General features: G+C 46.2%; 1 protein-coding gene across 1 annotated transcript in view; it reads right to left on the reverse strand.

The window, feature by feature from the left end:
- Positions 1 to 3,561: 3,561 nt before the first annotated feature.
- Positions 3,562 to 22,962, reverse strand: part of LMCD1 (LIM and cysteine rich domains 1) — a 68,050-nt gene continuing 48,649 nt past the window's right edge. The window contains exons 4-6 of the mRNA XM_003785473.3: positions 22,522 to 22,857; positions 5,964 to 6,179; positions 3,562 to 4,234 (exon numbers count right to left, since the gene is read on the reverse strand). Coding sequence (XP_003785521.1) covers positions 4,076 to 4,234; positions 5,964 to 6,179; positions 22,522 to 22,857 — 711 coding nt within the window. The 3' untranslated portion in view covers positions 3,562 to 4,075. The remainder of the gene's footprint in view (positions 4,235 to 5,963; positions 6,180 to 22,521; positions 22,858 to 22,962) is intronic.

A 22,962-nucleotide genomic window follows, 5' to 3' on the forward strand; every position in this document is an offset into this window, starting at 1 on the left:
AGTGCAATGGCTTCAGAAATGTGTAATTCACCCAAACTATAATGTGAAGCTTTTTTGTATTAATCCCATTGGTTTTGGCCACAATTAACAAAATCCAGACTAATGAAAAACCATATGATGGAGAAATACATTAAACAACAAGGAGATGACTTGCCCTGTACAAAGAATAAGGAAATAATTGTCTCATGTAACAAGAAGTCCAGAAGTTAGTTCACTGTCTCCATAATATAACAAATTGGGGCCACATGTGGCCTTTTGACTGAATCCAAATTCATTTGTTTATTTGAGACAGAGTCTCACTCTGTCACTCTGGGTAGACTACCATGGCATCATAACTCACAGCAACTTCACACTTGGGCTCAAGTGATTCTCTTGCCTCAGTCTCCCCAGTAGCTGCGACTATAGGCACTTGTCATAACACTGCCAAGTCAGTTTTTTGATTTTTAGTAGAGACAGTATCTTATTCTTCTTCAGGTTGGTCTGGAACTCCTGAGCTCAGGCAATCCACCTGCCTTGGCCTCCCCAAGTGCTAGGATTATAGGCGTGAGCCACCGTGCCTGGCTCCAAATCCCTTTATTGAAAGGATTTATTCTGTGAAGTTAGGATTGGGTTGAGGGGCCACACTTGGGGATCCAGAGGGCTACATGTGGCCTTGAGGCCATAGGTTCCCCCACCCCTGCAGGGAACTCCTTGAGAAATGCCTGATTACAAAGCTTGCAGGGAAAATACAAGATGAACCTAGAGCACTTTATTGTCCCAGAATGTAAAACGTGTTCAAAGAATGATGGGACATGTCAGAAGGACACTGTGACAAACTTGAGGAACTTCCTTTGGTGACTATTTGGGCAATGGAAGTATTAAAACAAAAGGAAAATTTTATTTTGTAGGAAAATTTAAAAAAAAGGAAAATTTTAAATTGTAAACAATTTAATAAAATGAGAACCCAAAGGCTTAACTGATATAAATAAATGAATTAATAGATAGAAGATAGAGCTTATCCTTACTGTGGAATGCTAGTAAATGCTGAAGAAATGACCGGATTAGAAAAATCAACACTTGGTAACTATCATGGTAATAATCGAATCAAGAAACATCAATGAGGCTCAGTGCCTGTAGCTCAAGTGGCTAAGGTGTCAGTCACATACAGCATAGCTGGTGGGTTCGAATCCGGCCCAAGCCTGCCAAATGACAATGACAACTACAACCAAAAAAAAGCTGGGCATTGTGGCGGGCACCTGTAGTCCCAGCTACTTGGGAGGCTGAGGCAAGAGAATCACTTAAGCCCAGGAGTTGGAGGTTGCTGTGAGCTGTTATGCCATAGCACTGTACCCAGAGCACAATAGCTTGAGGTTCTGTCTCAAAAAAAAAAAAAGAAACATCAATAGATGCCAAAAATTAGTAGGTGGAATTTTGATGGGGAATAAGATATTGACAGCCTCAAAGTACTTCTCTACAAAATACTTCTTAAATACAAAGGGAAAAAGCATAAGTCTACAATGGAAAAATACTCAGATATTAGCAGAAGAAAATGTTCAACATTCATATCAACACCAATAGGACAAATATAAATCCTATTCCATCTAATTGGATGCAGTGAAAACAGCATATTTCTGTTGTATTCCTACCAAAAGTGCATAACCTGGGTCTAATTACAGGGACGTATTAGACAAATTCAATTTGAAGTACATTCTATTCAATAACTGGCCTTTCATCTCTAAAGATGTCAAAGTCATGAACATTAAGAACAAAGAGCATTTTCAAATTGAAGAAGATTAAAGAGACAAGATCGGTAAATGAAATGTGAGCCTGGACTTCTTTTTGGTAAAAAAGAAATTATTGGGACAGTTGGTGATGCTTCAAGGTTACATGATACCAAGGAGTCAGTGTTAATTTCCTGATTTTGATGGTTGTACTGTGGTCATGTAGGAGTATGTCCTTATTTGTAGGAATTACACACTAAAATATTCAGGGATGGTGGAGCACTGTGTCAGAAACAGTCACATGGTTCTTTGTTCTCTTCTTGTAACTTTTTTAAGTTCTTTTGAAATTCTACAGAAAGAAAAAACAAAGCAGAAGGCAGGGGCCTTTCCTCCAGACACCTCTTCCTTAAGGAAGAGAACTTTTCTAAGACACTCCCCCATGGAGCCCCATTGGCCGGTGTGGAGTCACATGACCTTTCTGTAACTGCAGAGGTTGAGTTCTCCCCAGAAGGAGGAAGAAGAGGTGGAGAATGGTTAACGTGTAGGCAGCCAACAGTGTGTGCCTTGGTCTAAAATTTTTATTTTTGATCTTGAGGATTTTGGCAGCAAAAACAAACCACCCAAGAGCCCTAGGTTGTTAATTTTTTTATTTAGTTGCCAGGGTTTGTACTAAGGGTTGAGGAAACAAAGATTAAATAGTTATCCTTAAGAAGTTCAAAGTTGTAACCTTTTCTGTCCAAGTAATTATAGCATAATAAAAGCCATGCAAGAATCATTGCATGCCCAGGGTATTAAGAGCTTATAGATAAAGGTAAAGATAAAACACCCAAGGGAAGGGAGAGGGCAGGAAAGTCTTCCTCGATGAGAAGGGATACCAAGAAAGGGGCTTCAAGGTGGGTGGGAGGAAATCCTGGTCTGCTGAACCAGGAGGTCTGGAGGGCCCATAAGATTGTTGGTATGAAGTATCCTGAGTAACCAATGACTAAAGAATGACACACTACTTTGAGAAATGACCCCCATCTTTGAGAAGATGACCCAACAGGGAAACTGTGGGTGACTAGAGAGAATTGGAAGCAGAAAACCACCACCTTAGGAGGATATCGCAATAGCTTTGATCAAACTTGGAAAGCCCACAAAAAGAGACAGTGAGTGCAAAATTTGGAAGATGAAATTGAAGCAACTTGGCAGATGGGGACATTTAAGAAAGAAAACCACTAGTGACTGGACTGTGAGCTCCCAGGACGTTTGTCTTTTTCATCCTTTATCTCCAGTAGGAAAGTTAGGTTTTCGTTTTTTTTTTCTTTAGAAATTTTGGGACAGAAATTAATTTGAGGGCTGAAAAGGCTCAGAGAGACCGTAAAAGGGAGACAAAATCTGGCCCAAAGACCTAGTCTATTTGGCTCATTCAATGTTTAGTTGGCAACATTTAAAAATGGAGAGATTTCACATGAAAGCGGCACCCACTGGTCGAGCTTAAGTGGCTATGTTTGGTGGCTTCCCAAACACTGGTGTTGTTCTTAGAGGGTTTCAGTCATTACCTGCCTGGGCTCTGAGGGCAGCTGGGTCAGGTCCCTGGCTAAAGAGAAGGTGATCTGTTTCCAGGAGGCCACTTTTGGGTATATCAAGAAATGTGACATGCTTGTTCCATCAGTGATCTGGGAATACTGTATATAGACTCAGGAGACAGGTGGAAGGTTCTGCCCAAGGGCCTGCGCTCCCAATGGAAATCTGATGAGACGCGTGAAAAAAGAGACTCATTAGTATCATTGGAGGTATTTTCTGCCAGCACCAGGGTCATGGGGTTAAATAGATGTCGTCAAATTACTGCCATAGTGTAAATAATTAGATAAGAGTGTACATAGAATTCACAAAACTTTTATTGATATGTTTATCATGCCACAAAAAAAGGTTGTTTATTTAAAATTCAAATTCCACTTGAAAAAAGAGGAAGCAAGCAATAGTTGGGATCCCAGCCTGCTCTTGGAGGAGCTCCCATGTCCACAGAAAGGCACTCACATTCTATAGCTATGTGATGCGGTCACTCGGAATTGCATTCTGGGAAATTCCTCCTTGAGCTCCCCTGCCGGATGCCTTGCAGGATGTCTTTAGTTGGGTGCAGCTGGGAAACAACAACAAAACCAGAAAAGAACTCCGTCCTAAGACTTCTTGGAACATTTCTGGTTTTGAAACTACTGACCCTCCAGGATCCACCACCACCTAACCTAGAATATATTATATGTCTTTCCACCGACAAACAAATCACTGTTTTATGCTGCTCACTGGCTCTGGCGTTAGACGCTTAGGATGGCCCAGCGTGCCGGGCTCTCTCCTTCTTGGTGGAATCCTGTGGATTCTGGCTGCAGGTGGGCAGCCGTTCAGGAGCGTTTGGACTTGCTGCAAGTTGGGCACAGAAGCTGCCCCTTGGTGATGATGTATGCCCGGCCGCTCAGCAGCTGCTCGCAGCCCTCGCAGATAAAGTGCTTGCGGTGCCAGGCCAGGTCTTCCACACGCTGGTAGTCCTCTGAGAATATTATCTGGGGAGGGGAGCAGAAGAAATACATGACTCGGGTTCTATCCCTAGGGAGAGACGGTGTGTCTAGGACAAGTTATAGGAAGGTGGTCGTCCCATCCCATCCCATTCTTATTCTGACTTTTAAGAGCCTCAGTGGAGAAATCTGCTGTAAATTTGAGGCAGTAAGTACAGTACTTGCTAAGGGTCATGGTTACATTTTAGCTTCTCAGATGGAAGGAGAAGTCCTTCACCACAGGCAGTTTTTACTTATCGAGAATCTGTGAAACTCTCTGGGCCAAAATGGACACACCCTGGTAAGGAGAGACAGCTTAATGATAGAGCAGCTGCCTATGGCCAACCCCAAGAGCCAGAGTATGGGGGTCGCCTGGGCTTGGAATAAAGTGACACTTTGGAATATACATATGCAAGGAGCCCCCAAGTCTCAGGAAGAACAGAATAGCACAATGGTGAACAGGCCTCTGATTCTGAAGTCAAACAGGAACCGGGTACGAGTTGTCACTTACACATTTATCAGCTTCTTGACTTTGGGCAAAGTACCTCCTTTCTGTGCCTCAGATCCCACATCTGTAAAATGGGGACACGGACACTTCCCATCCCCTAGGCTTTATGGATGCTAATTGTCCTCCTCTATATAAAATGTCTGGAGGCGTGACCAACACGGAGTCAGCGCCATGTGACTGTCATCGGCCTTCCTGAACCACACTTTCTTCACATGTAAAATGGAGATCGTAAGAGTCTCCCTAAAGGATTATTGTGAGATATTTACCAAGTATGTAGCAGATTACTGACCCATTATAAGTCCTTATGAAGACTTGTTACTGTGAATATACCACTGTCCCCTGAAACATGAGGTATGGGCAGGCCTGCAACAGCCCTTTTCTTTCTTAATACCATCTGATAACCCAGTTATTAGGCAAGAGGATTGCAGAGTTTTAACTGTACACAGAGACCAATATATAGAAGGTTCTAGGAAGCAGATTTTGGCTGAATATGAAGACCTGTTGAGCCCTCATCTGTGCCAAAGATGAAGGTAGCACATTTGCTGCTACCAATGGCATTTCAAGAGTACTTACTATTATTGTCATTAGTATCATTATTAATACACTTTGGAGTTTCTCTGTTCTAAACCTGTATCAGAGACTTGAATCCCCTCTGTGGCATTTACAACTTTACGTTGTATTGTATTACATTAATGCTAAATTATTGCATTATATTATATTATAATCATAAGAAGGATAGCAGCTACCATTTATGAGTTACTAGGTTAGCATTCAGTGCCGAGCATGTTCACGCATTTCTCCTATATCTTCACGGGATGGGCACTATTCTCATCCCCATTTTTATTAATATATGTGATGAAACTGAGGCATGAGGGTTAGGCAACCACATGACCACACTAATAGATGCAGATCCCTGTTTCAGTGTGGGCAGCCTCCTCCTGGCACACCCCCTAATGTGCTTCTGAATACTAAGTACCAAACGTTGTGCCAAGGACAAGACTCAGGGCACTCTGGGTCTGACCCATCCCAGCAACCTCAAGGGTGGGAATTAGTACTAGCCCCATTTTGCAGATGAGAAAATGGAGGCAGACCTTATGTAGTAAGGCCTGACTCAGTTTCCCTATCTGTACAGCACATCATCAACAAAGCCACACTCCCACTGGGCTCTACACCCTCCCCTCAAAAGTAGGAGTGCCCCCCTAAGCCCATGTTCAGCCCACTATGTCCCACCTCATCGCAGCCGGAGCACCGGGGCCGCAGGCTCTCACAGTAATGGCGGCCACACCAGGGCGCACCGTCCTTCCAGAAGTAGATGAGGTCCACCAGCGGCTCAGAGCATTTGACACACACAAAGCAGACCGGGTGCCACTGCTTACTGTAGCCTGCCCTGTCTGCGTAGACCACGGGGCTGTCAACAGGGACGACACCCTTGCAGAGCTCACAGACCTGGAAGGTGGGGAAAGATCCAGATACAAAGAAGTCAGGAATGCACTGTGCCACGGTTCAAATCCCAGCTCCAGCCTCTCTGTTTCCTGGGTGAGCTTGGGCAAGATAATATACTTCCCTGCTCCTCAGTCTTGTCTCTGCAACATGGGATGATAATATTGCCTACCTAATGGGTTTTTTGTGAGAACTAACAGAAAGTTATTCATTTAGCACAGTGATTCACAAATTGCTGGTGAATCTCAAGATCTCTTAGATTCTTAAAAATTAGTGAGATCCCCTCAGAGTTTTTGTTCATGTGGGTAAAGGCTATTCATATTTATCAGACAAAAGAAATTATAAATTGAGAAAAAATTCAATATCTGTTCATTAATGTATTTAAAATTACAACAATAAACCTACAACGCGTTAACATCTATTTTAGTAACATTTTGTTAACTAAAAATTTTGTTACTAAAATATATTCTAGTAACATTTTGTAATATATTTTAGTAACATTTTGTAATATGTATATATATATATAAAACATTATGTACTAAAAATAACAATTTTTAGTTAACAAAATGTTACTAAAATAGATGTTAACAAATACAAATATTTTAGTAACACTTTGTTACTAAAAATAACTATATTTTCCAAAACGAAAAATTTAGTGAGAAGAAAAATTGAAGACATTGATTTACATTTTTGCAAATCTCTTTCCTGACAGCTGGATTCCCACAGCTGCTTCTGCATTTCATCTTCTGCGTTATGGTGTTTTGGTGGAAATACATGAAGAAAATCTGCCCTCGTATTTATATAAAGCAGGAAGAGATGACTACTGTAATAGCTTTTCCAGATAATTGTGGGTATATTCTTTTTTGATACTGTGATAGAATTCAACAGATGGTAGTTTCTGAAGTTAGTTGCACTGCGAAATCAAAAGGCGTATCAATGAATCTTTCTTACTTGGTTATGTTAAAACCTGTTGGTCCCCCTTTCACTTGGAATGGATCTATATTTTGAGACAGAGTCTCCCTTTATCACTCTTGGTAGATTGCTATGGCATCATAGCTCACAGCAACCTCAAACTCTTGGGTTTGAGCAACCTCTTGCCTCAGCCTCCTGAGTAGCTGGGACTACAGGTGCCTGCCACAATTCCCAGCTAGTTTTTAGAGACGGGGTTTCCCTCTTGTTCAGGCTGGTCCCGACCTCATGAGCTCAAGCAATCCACCTGCTTCAGCCTCCCAGAATGCTAGGATTACAGCCATGAGCCAGGCATAATTAGTTTTTAATAAGCTTTTTATTTTTAAGTAGTTTTAGCTTTACAGCAAAATTGCAAAAATAGTACACAGAATTCCTATGTGCCCCACACTTAGTTTTCTTTGTTCTTAACATCTTACACTAATACGGTATTTTGTCACAATTAATCAACCAGTGGTGATATGTTATTATTAACTAAAGTCCAAACCTTATTCAGATGTTCATAGATTTTACCTAACGCCCTTGTCTATTCTGGGTCCCATCCAAGATATCACACTACATCGAGTGGTCTTGTCTCCTTAGGTTCCTCTTGGCTGTAACAGTTTCTCAGAATTTGTTTTCCATAACTGTGGCAGTTTTGAGGAGCACCCACCAGGTAGTTCGTCAAAGGTCTCTTAGTTGGAATTTGGCCAATGTTATTATCAAGATTACATTGGGGAAGGTCACAGAGGCAAATTGCCGCTCTCCCCACCTCCTACCTAGGGTGTGTGCTGTCGCCATGACTTACTGCAGTGGGGCTGCAGAGGCAGTTTGTCAGAGTCTGCATTGCAAAGTGACTCTTTGCTCCTCCTTTCCACCTTGTTCTCTTTGGAAGGAAGTCACTATGTATTCCCCATGTATAGACTGCTCTACTTCCTCAAGGGTGGGTTTATTTATATGAATTATTTGGAACTCGTGCAAAACTTTGATCTCACAGATTCACCAAAAGGACTTTGAGAGCCATGGATTGGCACATTGTCTGGACTCAGTAAATGTTAGCTAATAACATTTCTGGATTGCTGTGTAATGGGTTGACTCAAGTCTGTGTAGGTAGGTGGTCAGCTGCAGAGGGAAGAACAAGGCTGCTTAGCCACTGCTCTGACCCAGGACCATCTATAGGGCCTGGAACATAAATTCCTTCCCGTAGTTGCTGATTAAAGGAATGCGCCACTTGCCACAGGGCCTTTGCACTTGCCGCTCTGGGAACATTGTTCCAACTCCTCTTCGCCTGGTTAATTCCTTTTCATTCTTGGAGTATCAGACTTAAAGATCTTTAGTTCTGGGCAAGCTTTTTCTGACCCTCCCCCAAGTGCGGTCAGTCCTGTATGCAAGCCTCTCTTCCCACCTTTCTTTGTATGATTGTTTGATATAGGTTCTGTCCACACTAGACAGAAGCACCTTGGGACCTGGAGCCACATCTGATTCTACTGGCCATGATATATACCCAATACCTGGCACGCAGCAGAGCCGCAGTGAATATTTGGTGACCTCTGCCCTCCAACATCCCACCTAGGGGACAACAGACAACCGTGGAAAACATTAGCAGGTGATGCCCTGTCTGCACCTTAGAGGCAGGCTTAGATGAGGTGTGGCAGGCGGCTGGGCTCCAGAGACAGCTGTCTGGACAGCTCTCTTGCTTTTCAGTGACTCACCCTGCTTACTGAACACCTACTGTGTGCCAACCCCTGGGCTAGGTGCTGGGATACAGAGCAACCTAGACAGATACAGCCAGGGCCCTCAGGGAGCCTGGGACTATGTGTGTGTTGGGGTGAGGGGGAGGAAGAAAAATATATAAATAAACAGGTGAGATAATCACAGAGTGTGGCAAGTACTAAGATAAGGAAATGGAGAGTGAGAGACTTGGGGGGGCACCAGCAGGGGCACCTTAGCAGGAGAGGCCTCTCAGGGAGAAGAGGGCTTAGAAGTCAGCCACTTTCCTACCTGGTCCTCCTGGCAACCCTCTGGGAAGGATATGCACTTATATAGGGGATGCACCCATTTTACAGATGAGAAAAATGAGGCTCAGTGAAGATGAAATATCTTGTCTAAGGGGCACAGACAAGAAACAGAGCTGGGATTCAAACTTTAACCTTTGACTCCATGGCTTTCTGTGGGAACCAAGCTGGGTCTGGTGGGGAGACCGAAGTCAGGGAATTGTCTGAAGTGCTAAGAGGGTCCCCAGCAGAGTGCGTTCTGGTGTTCTGATGTGGCAGCGGAATAGCATGCCCAAGGCCTGGAGGTGAGAAGCAGCTTTCCCACAGGCCTCTGGTAGGTAACGCAGCTAGCCCCTGAGCTGCCTCTGCTCCTCTTGCTGTCTGGGTCTCCTTTATCTGTTTCTTACTACTGGTGACATTTTCACTGGCTAGCTTGGGAACCACGACAAGGTGGAACTCAGTGCATGTTGTTCCTCAGCTTTAGTTCTGAAAAAGACTTCATAGGGGAGGGTGATGGAGTCTGGGAGAACTGAACTGTGAGAGTCCAAGATTTCTCTCTTCTGCCTGATCCCGGGAGCAGAGAGAGTGGATAAATATTCATTCAGTATTCACCCATCACGCATTTATAATTTGCCTATTCTCATTCTCTAAAGAATGAGGACTTGACATTCTCAATCCATAAAATCTTCTTGGGCCATTTTGGAATTATCCCCTGTCCTTCAGAGCTGCTGCTCATGGTGATGATGGCTGTCCTGTCCTTAGGGCATGCCTACAACCAGCACTGAACTCAAAACTTGGTACTCACCACCAATACCTCTTACACAAACCCAAAAGACTTGCTTCCCCTTCCAGAGTTATTTCTCTGTTAGGAAAATCATTATTTTCTTTCTTAGAGATGGCAAAAGTGAGGTTCGGAGAGATTCAGGGATCGTCTCAATACTACACAGCTGACAGCCACACTGACTCCAAAGCCAAAGTTCCTTCTCCTGCATCCTGTGGCCTTTAGATCTGGCGTCAGCAATCTGCAGCCCGTGGCCAAACCGGGCCCCTGTCTGTCCCTGCAAAACCCGTGAGAACAAAGGATGGATTTTACATTTGCCCTCCAATTAGGTGAAATGTTCTCTTCAAAAAAAGAATTCCACTTTTCTTATTAGAACTATATATTTTTTAAAAGAAAACCATGCTCAAATATTATGTTTTCACTTGCATCAATAAAAATCTTATGAAAATTTGTTTTCTCTCTTGTTATATAAAATGCCTATCTAATATCCTCAATTTTAGCTTTTGATTCAAAACTCCTGAGATATTTAGCACAGTGCCTCTGACCTTGGCTTTAGATGATAATTACGACTTAACTGAGCACTAACTACGTGTCAGTCAAAATACAACTATTTATTATTTGCCACATAGAGATGGGGAAGCACAAGTTCAGACCAGAACACTTACTATTCTTTACTTATAGGCTGCAAGCGCGTACTTAATACACCCTTACAGATTGAAGAGGAAATAAAAATAAAAATGGCAAAAATTAGGAAAAGAAAATTGAAAAACAAAGAATGTCAGTGTCCTGACAGCAGTTTCTGAGTGTCACAGTCGTGGGTGGGTGTCTATATAAGGAATGTGTTGGATAACCGGATAGGTCTAGAACCAGATCCCGACTGCCTGATAATAGTCCTCAGAACATGCCAGATTAGTGGTTTCGGTTATGTCCGAGAGAATAATGGTGTCAGTCGTCCTCCGGAATGAAAACCCTGTTCCTCTTCACAGGACTGAGTCCCAGGGGAAGAGCAAGTGACGAGTCTGTGTCCACTTATTTCCACCATCCCTTCAGTATAGCCAGGAAGGGAAAACTATTTCATCAGGGCTGTCTGAGTACAAAGTGAGTTTCCTGTCTGGCTTCTAAGTTTTACAGAATGAAATTTCTAGCCTTTTCTCACCCACATAGAAAGGCCTCATTGTCAAGTACACCCAACAGCTCCCAGTCGGGTATTCCTGAGATGTTCCCATGGGGCTCTCAACTCTGAATGCCTAGATGTGGCTTCATAAGGAGGAGGGGAAGGGAGAGGGATAGAAGTGTACCTGAACTTGTCTGGGGAGCACTGCAGGCTCCTTGATGACCTACGGGGAAGGAGGGCAATGTGTGGTCAGCAAGATAGTTTGGGGTGATCACAGGTGGGTCTGAACCCAGGTTAGAGGTTGGGACTTCATTCTGGAGGCAATGGGGAGCCATCACTGGTTCTTGAGCTGAGGAGTGTGATGTTCTGATTTGTACTAGAGGGAGAGAACTCTGGTGGTAGCTTGGAGGAAGGGAGAAAGGGTCATGTTCACAGAGCTTGGTCTCAACCTTCTTATCTGTTAGAAAGTGTTTTCTTAAGCTCCCCCCCCCCCAGGAGACTTCCCTTCCCTCACTGTTCTCCCTAGCATCCCTGGCTCTTAGCCCTGTTATGACCAGTAGCCAGCACTTTTAAGCAAACAGTGTCACTATCATTTTATGAAAACAAGATGTCCTGGCAGGCAGCGTGGGTCAGGAAGCAATTTTCTCTCCTTGCCTTTGAGCTATTTTCTGTGCCCTTTTCCCAGCTGTCTCAAAAGGATGAGATAGCTGAAGCTGTCCTGGTTCTGTCAGCAGGTGGCCCCTCAGGCACCAGGGAGGGGCTGGCAACCAAGATCTGAATGCCTAGCCTGCTCGGGTTGGTTCTATGGTCCTGGCCCCATTTTTCTCTGCACAAACTTAATCTCTTCCCCACAGTCGTTGGTACCAAAGTTTACAATTTCTGAATTGCAGTGCGTGGCTGGGAAGGGCGATCTTGAGTCAGGCTGCCTGGGCTGTAGCTGTGTGACCTTGAGCAAGTTACCTAACATCTCTGTGCCTCAGTTTTTTTTCACTACTCAAATGGAGACAGTAATAATAGCAACATCATGGGGTTTGTTGCACGAAGTAAATGAGATAATGAAATGTGGGGACTTTATAGGCCAGTGATGTTCATCCAGCATGCTGTGAGAGGATCTCAGCTGCAGCACGAAAATGTGTAAAGATCATTAATTAGGTTATTTTTGAAAGCAGGTCAAAGCGCAGTGCATATATATTTTTTTTTGATTGTCATAATTGAAGGTGCCGTGGAAGTTCAACTATAGGTTTAAGTATGCCATAGATAAAAAAGGTTGATAATCGCTGCTGTTAAGGGCTCAGTGATGACTAGCCTGTTATCCTTACCTCAGCCTGCTTTGCACGCTAGAAACTAAGAATCAGAGGGTTTATATCACTTCCCTAAGAAAACAAGGACGTTTTGGAGGCAGATTAGGAGGGGGACTTCATTTCTATGCTGCCACAGGCCTGGAGACCAGCAGGAAGAGTCATTCTTGGCACTATGAGCTCTGCCATTTCCCCTGTCCGTTCTCTCTATGCAGGGCCAGAGAAGCACATGGCCTCACCGTCTGCTGCCTCTCCAGACCCAGCTCTCAGGCTGGCAGGGTCTACCTCTCCTGTTTTCTGCCCCCACCCCCTGTAAGACAGTTCTCAGGCTTGCGCTGACTTCACAATTCCCCTAGAGGGCTTGTTAAAACAGATTACTGCTTCCCCCACCCCAGCACTGCCTGATTCAGGAGATTAGGGATGGGGCACAAGGATTTGCAGGTTCCCAGGGGATGCAGGCATGGCCAGGGGCCTTCCTCTGAGAACCACTGTCACGGAGTGTTTAAAGATGACCTTATGTATAAGCTCAGCAAAAACGGCATCATCAATTTGGTTTGGTTACCACAAAGGCCACTTTGAACTCCTACAACGTTTCAGTTCTAGGTTATTTTTCAGAAAACCCAAAGTGGCCATGCTCAGACCATTTCCTCCGAAGGAGCTGGTATGGGCAAGTGGAAGTTCTTTGGGCTTATGGTAAAAGGAACAGAGAAGGAGGGTTTATCCTTAGCAGACCAGGTGGGTCTTGTGGATACTCCCAGCTCTCTAAAATCGGCTTGCTCATGGGAATGCTCCTAACATTTGCCACGCAACCTTGTTTGCAGACTGTTTTCCCCTCCGGAGCGGAGGCGTGGCACAGACCTTTCAGAAGTAGAACTAATGTGGGCTTTCTCCTGTGCCAGGCAAGTTGTGCCCTCATACTTGGTTCAAATGGTGTGAGATTCTTCATTTAAAGGGCCAAGTCGAAAGTTGTAGAATATGCCGCCCTTGGGGCCTTTGCAATTTGTGAACACCAGCTTTGAGAAAGCTGAAGAACACTGTACATTCAACTGTCACAAAAGCTAAGGTTCTGCAGGGCTGGGTGTGCGGCTCCCTTAGCCGTGAGTACTTAAATCAGGGTGGTGAATTCTTGGACTTTTCCCAATCAACATGGAATTTAATTCCCTTTCTGAAACTGGGGTTCCACTTTAGTGATTCAAGTCTATAAAACAGAATGTGGCAGAAAGCGACGCGATATGACTTCCGAGATAGTCACAAAGGCAGTGCAGCTTTTGGCCCAGTGCTCTCTCTCAGTACACACACCTCAGGATCCCTGAGCGGACAGGAAAGAGGCCCTAACATACTGAAGCTTCCATGCTAGGTGGCCCTGGGGAGGAACCCCACAGAGATAGACAGAGAGCTCCCCAAGGACCAGCTGTGTGTCTTCCCAGCGTCCAGCCAAACACACAAGGAACAGGCTTCAGATGACCTCAGCCCCCAGCTGTGAGCTGCTCCAGGAGATGCCACATGCATAGATACAAGGTGTCCCCTCCTCTGCCCCGCCAGAATGCTGATTAGTGGGCAACATAGACATTGCTGGTTTAAGCCACTGAGCCTCGGGACAGTTGGATATGCAGCGTTACATAATGGGACATGAAGCACTATTAAGCCTTCTGAAATGGTAGTAACCAAGACACAAAGTGTTTCAGCAACAGCAGATTCAGGACAGTGGCCAAGGGTTACATGGCTACAAAACCGTCTCTAGGGACTAAGTTGTGTTGGCCTTCAGAAAGGGAGCAGCAGATATGGAGAACACTCCTAAACCAGCCATAATCTCTACTGTGGGCTTGCCAGAAGTTCTGTCCCAATTATGCTGTTTTCTTCTGGAAGGCTCTTATCCAAAGGTCTACTCAGTCTAAACCCAGAGAGCCTTGTGAAAATCTCACTATTACAATACAGTAAATATTAACACAAAGGCCTTGAATTTAGGCACTGGGTTCTTTCCAAAGCAAATACTCAACAATTTATTTATAAACAGCATCTCCCCATTTCCTCTTATGGTGATTATTCACCATCTTTACTTTGCAGCCTCACGTATCCCAGAGTGTTTTTTCTTTTTCTTTTCCCTTTTCTGGCCTAGCATCACTTCTGGCATCCTCAGCTGTCGTTAAGTCTGCTCCCCCAGACTGTAGCTCCTGTGGTGTGCCATGAGCAGGCTGGGTGTGTGATGGTAGGTCATGCGTGGGCTGTGGAGTTCGGTTCATACCACGGCTTCATCACTGGTGAAGTACTTGGACAATCCTCCACCCCTCTGATCCTCGGTTTCCTCATCTAACTTGTGGCAGGGCCTGACTTGTAGAAAATGTCTCACATTGGTGCTGGTGGTCACTACCGTTAACCAACACTTTCTCCTTAAGATGCTTCTTGGGGCAGGTTACCAGTTATAGGGCTCTGTCCCAAGCAAGGCAAAATGTTAGCCATGTCTAACTGAATCTCCATCACTCATTATGTGAGGAAGGGGGAGATGGAGACAGAAAGGATTCATAAACGTCCCACATGTAAGAGAGAACACAGTCTGGACTGTTCTCAAATCCTGGTTTGATGGGCATGGGCTCAAGGACTGGCTTCTTGGGAAAGGATGCTGCTTGGGGAATTTAATTCCATTTCTGCAACTGTGCTTCCACTTTAGGGATTCGAGTCTATAAAAGTCCCTGGCTGAGAAGGGAAAAATGCGTTCATCTCTACTGCAGTGGCCTCACAATGCTTAGCGCTGCACAGGTGCTTTGGAGATGGGAGCTCCAATTACTTCTTTAACTTTGGGTTTTGAAATTTTATATTTGTCCATGATCCACAGTAGGAAATACATTTTATGTCCTGCTCCAATACACACACCTGAAACAAAAATTCCTCCTCCCCAAAATTTAACCCTCCAAACAATTTTTCTTTTCAACTTAAAAAAAAAATCTGATCATAAGTGACAACATGGATGTACTATCCACTGATGGGTTGTGACCTGAAGTTTGAAAACACTGTTAAACTTTTCTAAGAATGTCTCTTAATTTTGCTGTCCGTAAAAAGAGGGATGATATGCTTTGTAGGATAATTCTTAGGATTAAATAAAATAACATGTAAAACTTCTGGCACAGGGCCTGGCACCACTTAGTCAGTGGATGGCTGATGACACACATCATCACCACCATCATCATCATCCTCTCTTAACCTATAAATAGCAAAACAAAATTCTTTAAAACCAGAGTAATTAATAAAAGGCTAAAGCTATTTTTCTTATAATTCTCCTGGTTCAGGAGTTATGGAACTGCATCTGTCTGTGGGCCCAAGCCGGCCCACCACCTATTTTTATAAACAAAGTTTTATTGGAACATAGCCATGGTCATTTGTTTAGCTATTGTCTGTCCCAGCTTCAGGGCGACAAGGACTAAGCTGTTTAGTGGAGATGGAGGCCACGTGGCCCACCAAGCCTTAAATATTCACAATCTGCCCTTTACAGAAAAAGTTTTTTAACCCCAGTTTTAGTCAATGGGACATTATGCGGCCCACTCAAAAGAAGAAAAAAAAATACTTGGGAACGCCATGTGGCAACACAGGAAAGTATTTATAGTATAAAAAGTGGGAGAAAGGGAATTTTCTTTGGAAAAAAGATCTCAAATGTCATTAAAGTATCTCCACTTGAAAGAAGGGGGAGGCTGAGAAGCTGGTAACCATGGTGATTCTGCAGGCTACTCCCAGGCCCTTGCCCATACATGCTGGGGGCAGGTGGTGGCAGGAGTGTGGGGAGCAAAGGTTCCTCAGGCTGGGAGACCCCAGGTTTGTCTCTGAGCCTCCCACCCTCCTGTCATTGTCCAGCTCAAATGGGAGCACAGAAGGGGGAAGGGTGGCGGTTTCAGATTCCCAAAGGGGCTGGCAGGACAGCCAGCCAGCCAGCCTGCCGAGCCCACAAGCCAAACATCTGCTCAGACAAAGGCTTGGAAGTCCCTTGCCCACAAATATGTCCCTCTGCTGGGGCTGGAGTCAGGCTGAGCCGCCAGCTGCTGTAAGTTTCCATCTGAAACCTTTGGTGGGAGGGAGAGGCGCCAGGCCTCTGTCCCACCTCTGCATTTTTGTGGGGAAAGGGGTCGGACTGTGCTCCTGGAGCAGTCCTGGTGGGTAAGCTGAGACCATAGTCACACACCTTTATGACTGCCCGAGAAGAGAAGCATCTTCACCTCTCTCAGATCACTCCCCTCCTTCTAAGTTTGCTCTCTTTGGGGCAACCACTCAGGCTGGGAAAGGGGGTATCGAGGGGGTGGGGGGAGGCTCCTGGCAGAAAGGAGACATACTAAGGAGTAGAGATTACATTCAGCGCTGCGTTCTGGGTTCTGGCTTTCTTTCCCCTTTCTACAGTTACAAGTTTGGTGTGCGGGAAGGGGCGGAAATTCCTGGGCAAAATAAGCATGCCCAGGAAATCTGTGTATTTAATTTCTGAGAAAATATCCAGTAAGCTCTCTAATGCAGGGAAACGGCTTGATGGAGCTGTTAACAATTGGAGCATTAAGATCATTGCCCACACAGTGCAGGGGCCCAGAAATTCCATCCAGGTAGGGAGCACAGGGCCCAGCGATTGGATAAGGGGCTCTGACCAAGACTGTGTGAATTGGTCCAGGTTCTTGGAGCCAGCAGCAGTCTGGCCATGGAACCCTTTTGATGCCCCCAGAAACCCCATTTGGAGGGAACTGGGGCAGGCCAGGGAAGCCTTCCATTGTTCTTGGCACCCAGATAAGAGGCGTTCACAGTCTTCAGTGGCTGAGCTGAGTCACTGCAAACTTAAACACTACGTATACACACCCCTTTGCACTGCTGGCCCCACCCTGCCTAGGCCCCACCCCAGGACTGCTCAGACTCCACACTGTTAGCAAAGCAAAGCACAAAGACCTGGGGCCGGCTCTGGTGGACCTCGCTCTGCCTCAGGGTCCCCATCTGTGTGATGGGTATTGAGAAAGGACACTCAGACAAGGGCTTCAAGGAGGGTGGGAGGAAAGCTCAGCCTGCAGAACAAAGAAGTCTGGAGGGCCCTTGGGATATGAGTGTGAAGTAACCTAGGTGACCAAGGACCAATAGAAAGAGACAGTAGTCAATGACCAATAGAAAAGAGCAATCATTCCTGGAGGCGCAGAGAGACCAGTGAAAGATTTGCAGCTAGTTACAAATGGAGGGAAAGAGGGTATCTATACCTCTGCACAGTCTTTGTGTCTCTGTCTCTTTTGCCTTCTCTCCATCATGAGAGGGACCCACCTCTAAGTCTTTTTGGAAGTGCTCTAAATTTTCTCTTTGTTCTTACATAAAATCTCTGTTACACCGGGACTTGTGCAGGTTACTGTGCTCTCTGTTCATGCTGCCTGCGCTGCTTCGGTTTTATTTCCAGCTTCCATTCATTTTTGCTTTCAATTGCTGCCATGCCTCAGCTGAACGTTCTAGCTCAGCTGAGTAACTGAACCAGGTCAATTGGGTTCAGGAAACTGGGACCCTGATCCCCCAAGGCTATAGCAATCCCAGTGTCTCTTGCAGTTGTTGCAAAGATTTAAAGAGATTGAGACTTTGAGGAGGGCCTGTAGCACCTGGGGCATTGCCCCTCTCTCCTCCCTACTCCCAGCTTGTCCCCTCCACCATATGCAAGGAAAAGGGAGAGGGAGGCTAGATATTGTCAGGCTTTAATCGGTCTCAGTGATTACAAAGGGCCTCTTGGGGAGTGACAGTGGGTGAGTTGGTTTCTGGGGCTGGGATCTTTTTGGCCTGCTATTTCCTCTTCCAGAACAATTACTCTGGCAACTTGGTGTCTGAAGGCACTTCCCATAGTGTCCACAGGCCTAACTTCAGAATGATGAAGCTTTCAGGGGTCTGTCTGAGGTAGGTGTGGGCAGCCCCAACTTTCGGGTTCATTTCTCAAGTAGACAGAAGTGCCGAGGCTAATTTTAGGTTTCTAGGTCCTGACTCAGGGTCTGGGGCTTGAAAGCTGGGGCGGGGGTGCGGAACTGCTCAACCAGATAGCCCCAGCCATAGCCCCGGCCATTTGGGTGGGCTGGGCTCTAGCAGCTCAGTGTCCTGCAGCCTGGCTGACCTGCTGTTACTTGGCTCCCCTCAAAACAACCCCTTTGCCAGAATTTCACACAGGCAATTAGGAAAAGGTTTTTAGCATGACATGTATCGCTCCTCTGGTGTGGATAATGCTTTTTACTGGGGACAGTTTGGTGGATGGTGAGCGGGTAGCGGTGGCAGGCTGACCCTGCCGTGGCTCTGACCTTCCTCCTGAAGCCCCAGAGGAAGGATATCAGCCCAGCAGGCTGGCAGGGCAGTGGGAGGACACCAAGTGTGCTTGTGCTGAGCAAAGTGTGGAAGAAAGTGGGGCTGGTGGGCCTCACGCCACTGAGACTCTGACGTCAAGGATAAGGGCTGTCGGGTGGGGTGTAGAGGGTGTGGTAGATTCTGTGTCTGTGTTTCCAGAACCTCCCACAGACAATGAAGGGAACAGAGAATGCTGGGCAGCCTGCCCAGAGATAGGCTCCCTTGAGGTGGGCTCCCCTGAGTAAACAAATAAATACAGAAATAAAGCCAGGAGGCCAAATGCATCTAGAAAGTGCCCCGTCACCATCTCCTGGACTGTCACTATACCCAGTATCAAATGGGTGATGTCATTTCTGCTGAGCTCACATCTAGGCAGATTTTAAACCCTCTTAGCAGTGGTCCTCAATGTGTGGCCCCAGACCAACACTGGCATCACCCACAGACTTGTCAGAAATGTAGATTTCCAGGCCCCATCCCACGCTTAGTAAGAGAGGGCTCTGGGGTGGGATCCAGCCTTCTGGAGTGTGACAAGCCCCTTCCACGTGCATTTAGTTTATGAATCACCTAAATCACCTACTAAAAGCTCTGAAAAGTCCTGCCATGAGGATACTTGTGTTGTTTTATTCACTCTAATCGCTCCTAAACTGGCCGCAGGATCCTTCTATGGAAAACTATGGGTTTGTGTCCCTAGGAATACTCTTTGACAACTAGGAAAAACATGGACTTGGTTTCTAGTGGATGTTGTCTGAATCCAGTTCCGAGGCCCAGCAGCCCCGGAGGCCTGGCCTCTTCACATTGCTGGGTGGTTGTTAAGCTGTAAGTCAGACACCATCGTGCTTAGTACGGTCCTTGGTTCAGAATGACGCTCGCCAAGTCGTAGCTGTGACAGCTATCGTCACAATCACTATCACAGCCAGGAGTGGGCAGGTGTTACCAGAAGAGTCAGATACTTTTACCTATCTCCCTTTTTGCTCGTCATTCCCCCTCTTCCAGATCTCTGTTCTGTTGTGGGGTGTCAGGCTGAGTCCTACCATTTCCTCCTCACACCTGGGTTCTCCAGTACACTGCCCCAACGACTGCCTGTGAAGTTCATTGCCCTTCCCCAGGGGAGCAGGAATCGGGCTCCCTGCCTGATGCTTGACTCTAGGAATGGTGTTACCAGAGGAAGGAGAGGGGCACAGGCACACAGGACGTCCAGCACATGATATACCCGGCGTGGCTGCTGTCGGGTTAAGGCAGTTTGGCCAGCACAGCCCATGTCCACCCCTAGTGGCCCACTGGCTAATTAACCGCCTTTATCAGGATTTGCTCCTCTGCTTCAGAGAGATAAACAGGGACTTCAATAAGAGCACCCAGTTTTCTTTCTTCCCAGAACAAATAACTTGGCACCATATAGTACAAAAGAGTATTGCCTCTTAGAAACTGCGGGATCTTGGAACAGTTAACTATTGTCTGCCTTTTAGATTCTTCACCTGTAAAGTGGGTTTGGTAAAATTTACCTTACCCGACAACTGTGGAAATTAAAGAAAGACCCTGACAGTGGGAGCACAGTGCTCAGCACTGGGCAGGTGCTTACTAGACACGGAGCTAGAATCTCACCACCCCCCGGGCGACATGGCACCCAGATAGGTCCCATCTTTCACATATTCATTCGTGGATGGCATATTTACTAAGCATCTACTATCTTTATCCATGATACCTGCTGCAAATACAAAGATGAATAAAACCTCAGCTTCTAGAGGGGGTCACAGACAATAATCTACTAGCTACACAGTTACTGAATTACAATTGTGGTTACGGCAAAGAAGGAGAGGTCTTCCTTCCACAGCCAGCCCAGCCCAGCCAGTAACAGGCTTCCTTCCGATTCCCTATTTATTTTCTAACTGTGGAATTTGCCATTTACTGCCTAGTATGGTTATCTGAATGCTTCCCAAGTGTTTCCTAAAGCTAGTCAGGGGCAAGGACTGGGGATCTCAGGCCACCCTTGCCCCTGTTCCACACTGAACAAATATGCAGGCTGAGTTAAGGATAAAATACATTCTCAGATCAGCATCTCTCTCAGCAACGGCAATTTAGAAATGGCACAATTGTTCAGAGATCTTCCAACATGGAATGATCATACTGACAGTGTTTGAGCCAGGACAGAGGGCAGGACAGGAGTGAAGCGTGTAAGACTACCATATGAAAGTGGTAACCAGAGTTAATTTTTTTAAAAGTCCCTAGGACACATATTGTTCCTGAGAAATGGGTCTTTTCAACATCATTGTCAAATCTGTATCAGAGAAAAAAATTGTGTTCCTTTGTTTCAGAGTTCTCAGCAAAACCAGCACGAGCTCACAGTTCCTTGGATGGCAATCCTAGGCTGTGCTAATGAGATGGGGCTGGAGATGGAAAACCCAAGTTTTGGACAACTAGCTTGAGTGACCCCAGGGCAGAAGGAACCTTTCCTCTCTGGATGTGGCCACAGCATTGTTTGGACTGGCCTTTCCTTGGGTTGTCTGACTCACTAGTGACTGTCAGCCTGTCCTAGCAAGGCAGGTGATGTGTTCCAGGACCCTGTATGTTGGGACTTTATCTCTAAATGTCAAATACAGTAGAAGCAAATGAGGTCACTTGGCTGGTGGGGGGCAGAGGAGAAAAAAAGTAAAAGGGGAAGCTGGGGGCCAGGAACGGAGTGAGCCCCAGTGTTATGTGGCACCAATCTCAAATTATTCCTCATGAACGCCTTCACCTCCCAAATACTGGCTGCTCTTTTGCCTTTTCTCAAAATAGCACTTCCACATCTCTACTTGCTGCAGTTTGAACAGATCCTCCGAAACTCACGTGGAAACTTAATCCCCAAAGTGGTGGTCTGAAGAGATGGGGACTCTACAAGTCTACCGGGTGAGGAGGGCTCTGCCCTCATGGATGGATTAATCCACTCACGGATCCACGGATAAACTGGGTTATCATGGGAGGGACTTTCTAAGAAGTGGAAGAGACACCTGAGAGCCCACATGAGCATAATCAGTCCCAGGCCCTCACCATGTGCTACCACATGCTGCCCCATGCCCCCTGTGCAGGGAGTCCCCACCATCATGCAGGCCCTACCCAGATGCTCCTCCTTGACCTAGGACTTGGCCTCCATAATTGCAATAAATAAATTCCTTTCCTTTGCAAATTCCCCAATTTTAGGTATTCTGTTATAAGCAGCAGAAAGTGGACAATGGCATTACTCCAGGAAACTTTGGAAAGCACAGCTCGGACCATGTAATACTTCTGACTAGTAGCCTTCCTGCCACCCTGAAAATAGAGTCCTAAGTCCAGGGTTTGTTCTGCAACTTGGGGGCAGTGTCTTTTGCTTGTCTGATTCCCTGGGAGTTGACAGATAATATAAGCTAGTCAGGTTCTGAAGGATGAGTGGGTGGGTGGCATGGCTCTCCGGGAAGCTCCACCACCACCCTCCAGCCTCACATCCCCAGGTCCCCAGGTGTGCCGCACTTTGAGTCCCACGGCGCTTCTTTTAAGCCTCTGTGCCATGCTCTATCACACTGTGGCTCCTTAAGGGGGTACACAAATCACCTCTTTAAGGGGGTATACATCCTCCCCTCAGCATGGGCAAACCCCATCATTCTTCAGAGACCGCTTGGTGCCTCACCACCTTCCTAAGCCCCACCCTCACTGTCAGGCAAGATTGGAGGCCGTGACAGTTTGGTTACCTGTGACCTCCACTGTACTATGAGCCTTTCAAGGATGGCAGTGACCTTTCATTAGTTTCTATGGGACAGTATCTGGCACAGAATAAAGGAGCAACAAATATATGCAGAACGCGTGAAGTCGTGACTAAGCCTCAGGGTGGGGCCCTGACTGTGCAGCCCGGGGCCTTAGTAGGCTCCACCGGGCCAGATGCATGGCAGACACTTACGTATTCCACTTCTTTGGATGGGTCTCCGAGGCTGCCGTTGGTGGTTGGGGCAGCGGTCTCTGTGGCCTCTGGCTTTTCCTGTTGCTTCCCCTCCTCCTTGGGCAAGCCACCCTGCCCCGGGAGGGCCACCTCTCCCACGCCGAGGGCTTCACTCTTATAGTGCTTGACGAATTCTTCCATCACTTTCAACTCATTCTCCGAAAGTCCGCGGCAGCGAGCGGGGTCTTGGTCATACATGGGGAGCTGGTGCATGAGCTGGCGGCGGCGGTAATAGGCGCCCTCGGTGCCCGTCACTGGCTGTTTCTCCTTGGGGATGAGCTCCATGTACTGCAGGCCCTGGGAGGAGGAGGGAGAGACAGGTGATGTGGACAGGACTCCCTCCGTCAAAGAAACAATGACAGAAACCAGGGAAAACTCAAAACGCAGTATCTTCCAACATGG

This window comes from Otolemur garnettii, unplaced genomic scaffold (assembly GCF_000181295.1).
Source record: "Otolemur garnettii isolate 467f Iridium unplaced genomic scaffold, OtoGar3 scaffold00015, whole genome shotgun sequence".
NCBI classification, from domain to species: domain Eukaryota; kingdom Metazoa; phylum Chordata; class Mammalia; order Primates; family Galagidae; genus Otolemur; species Otolemur garnettii.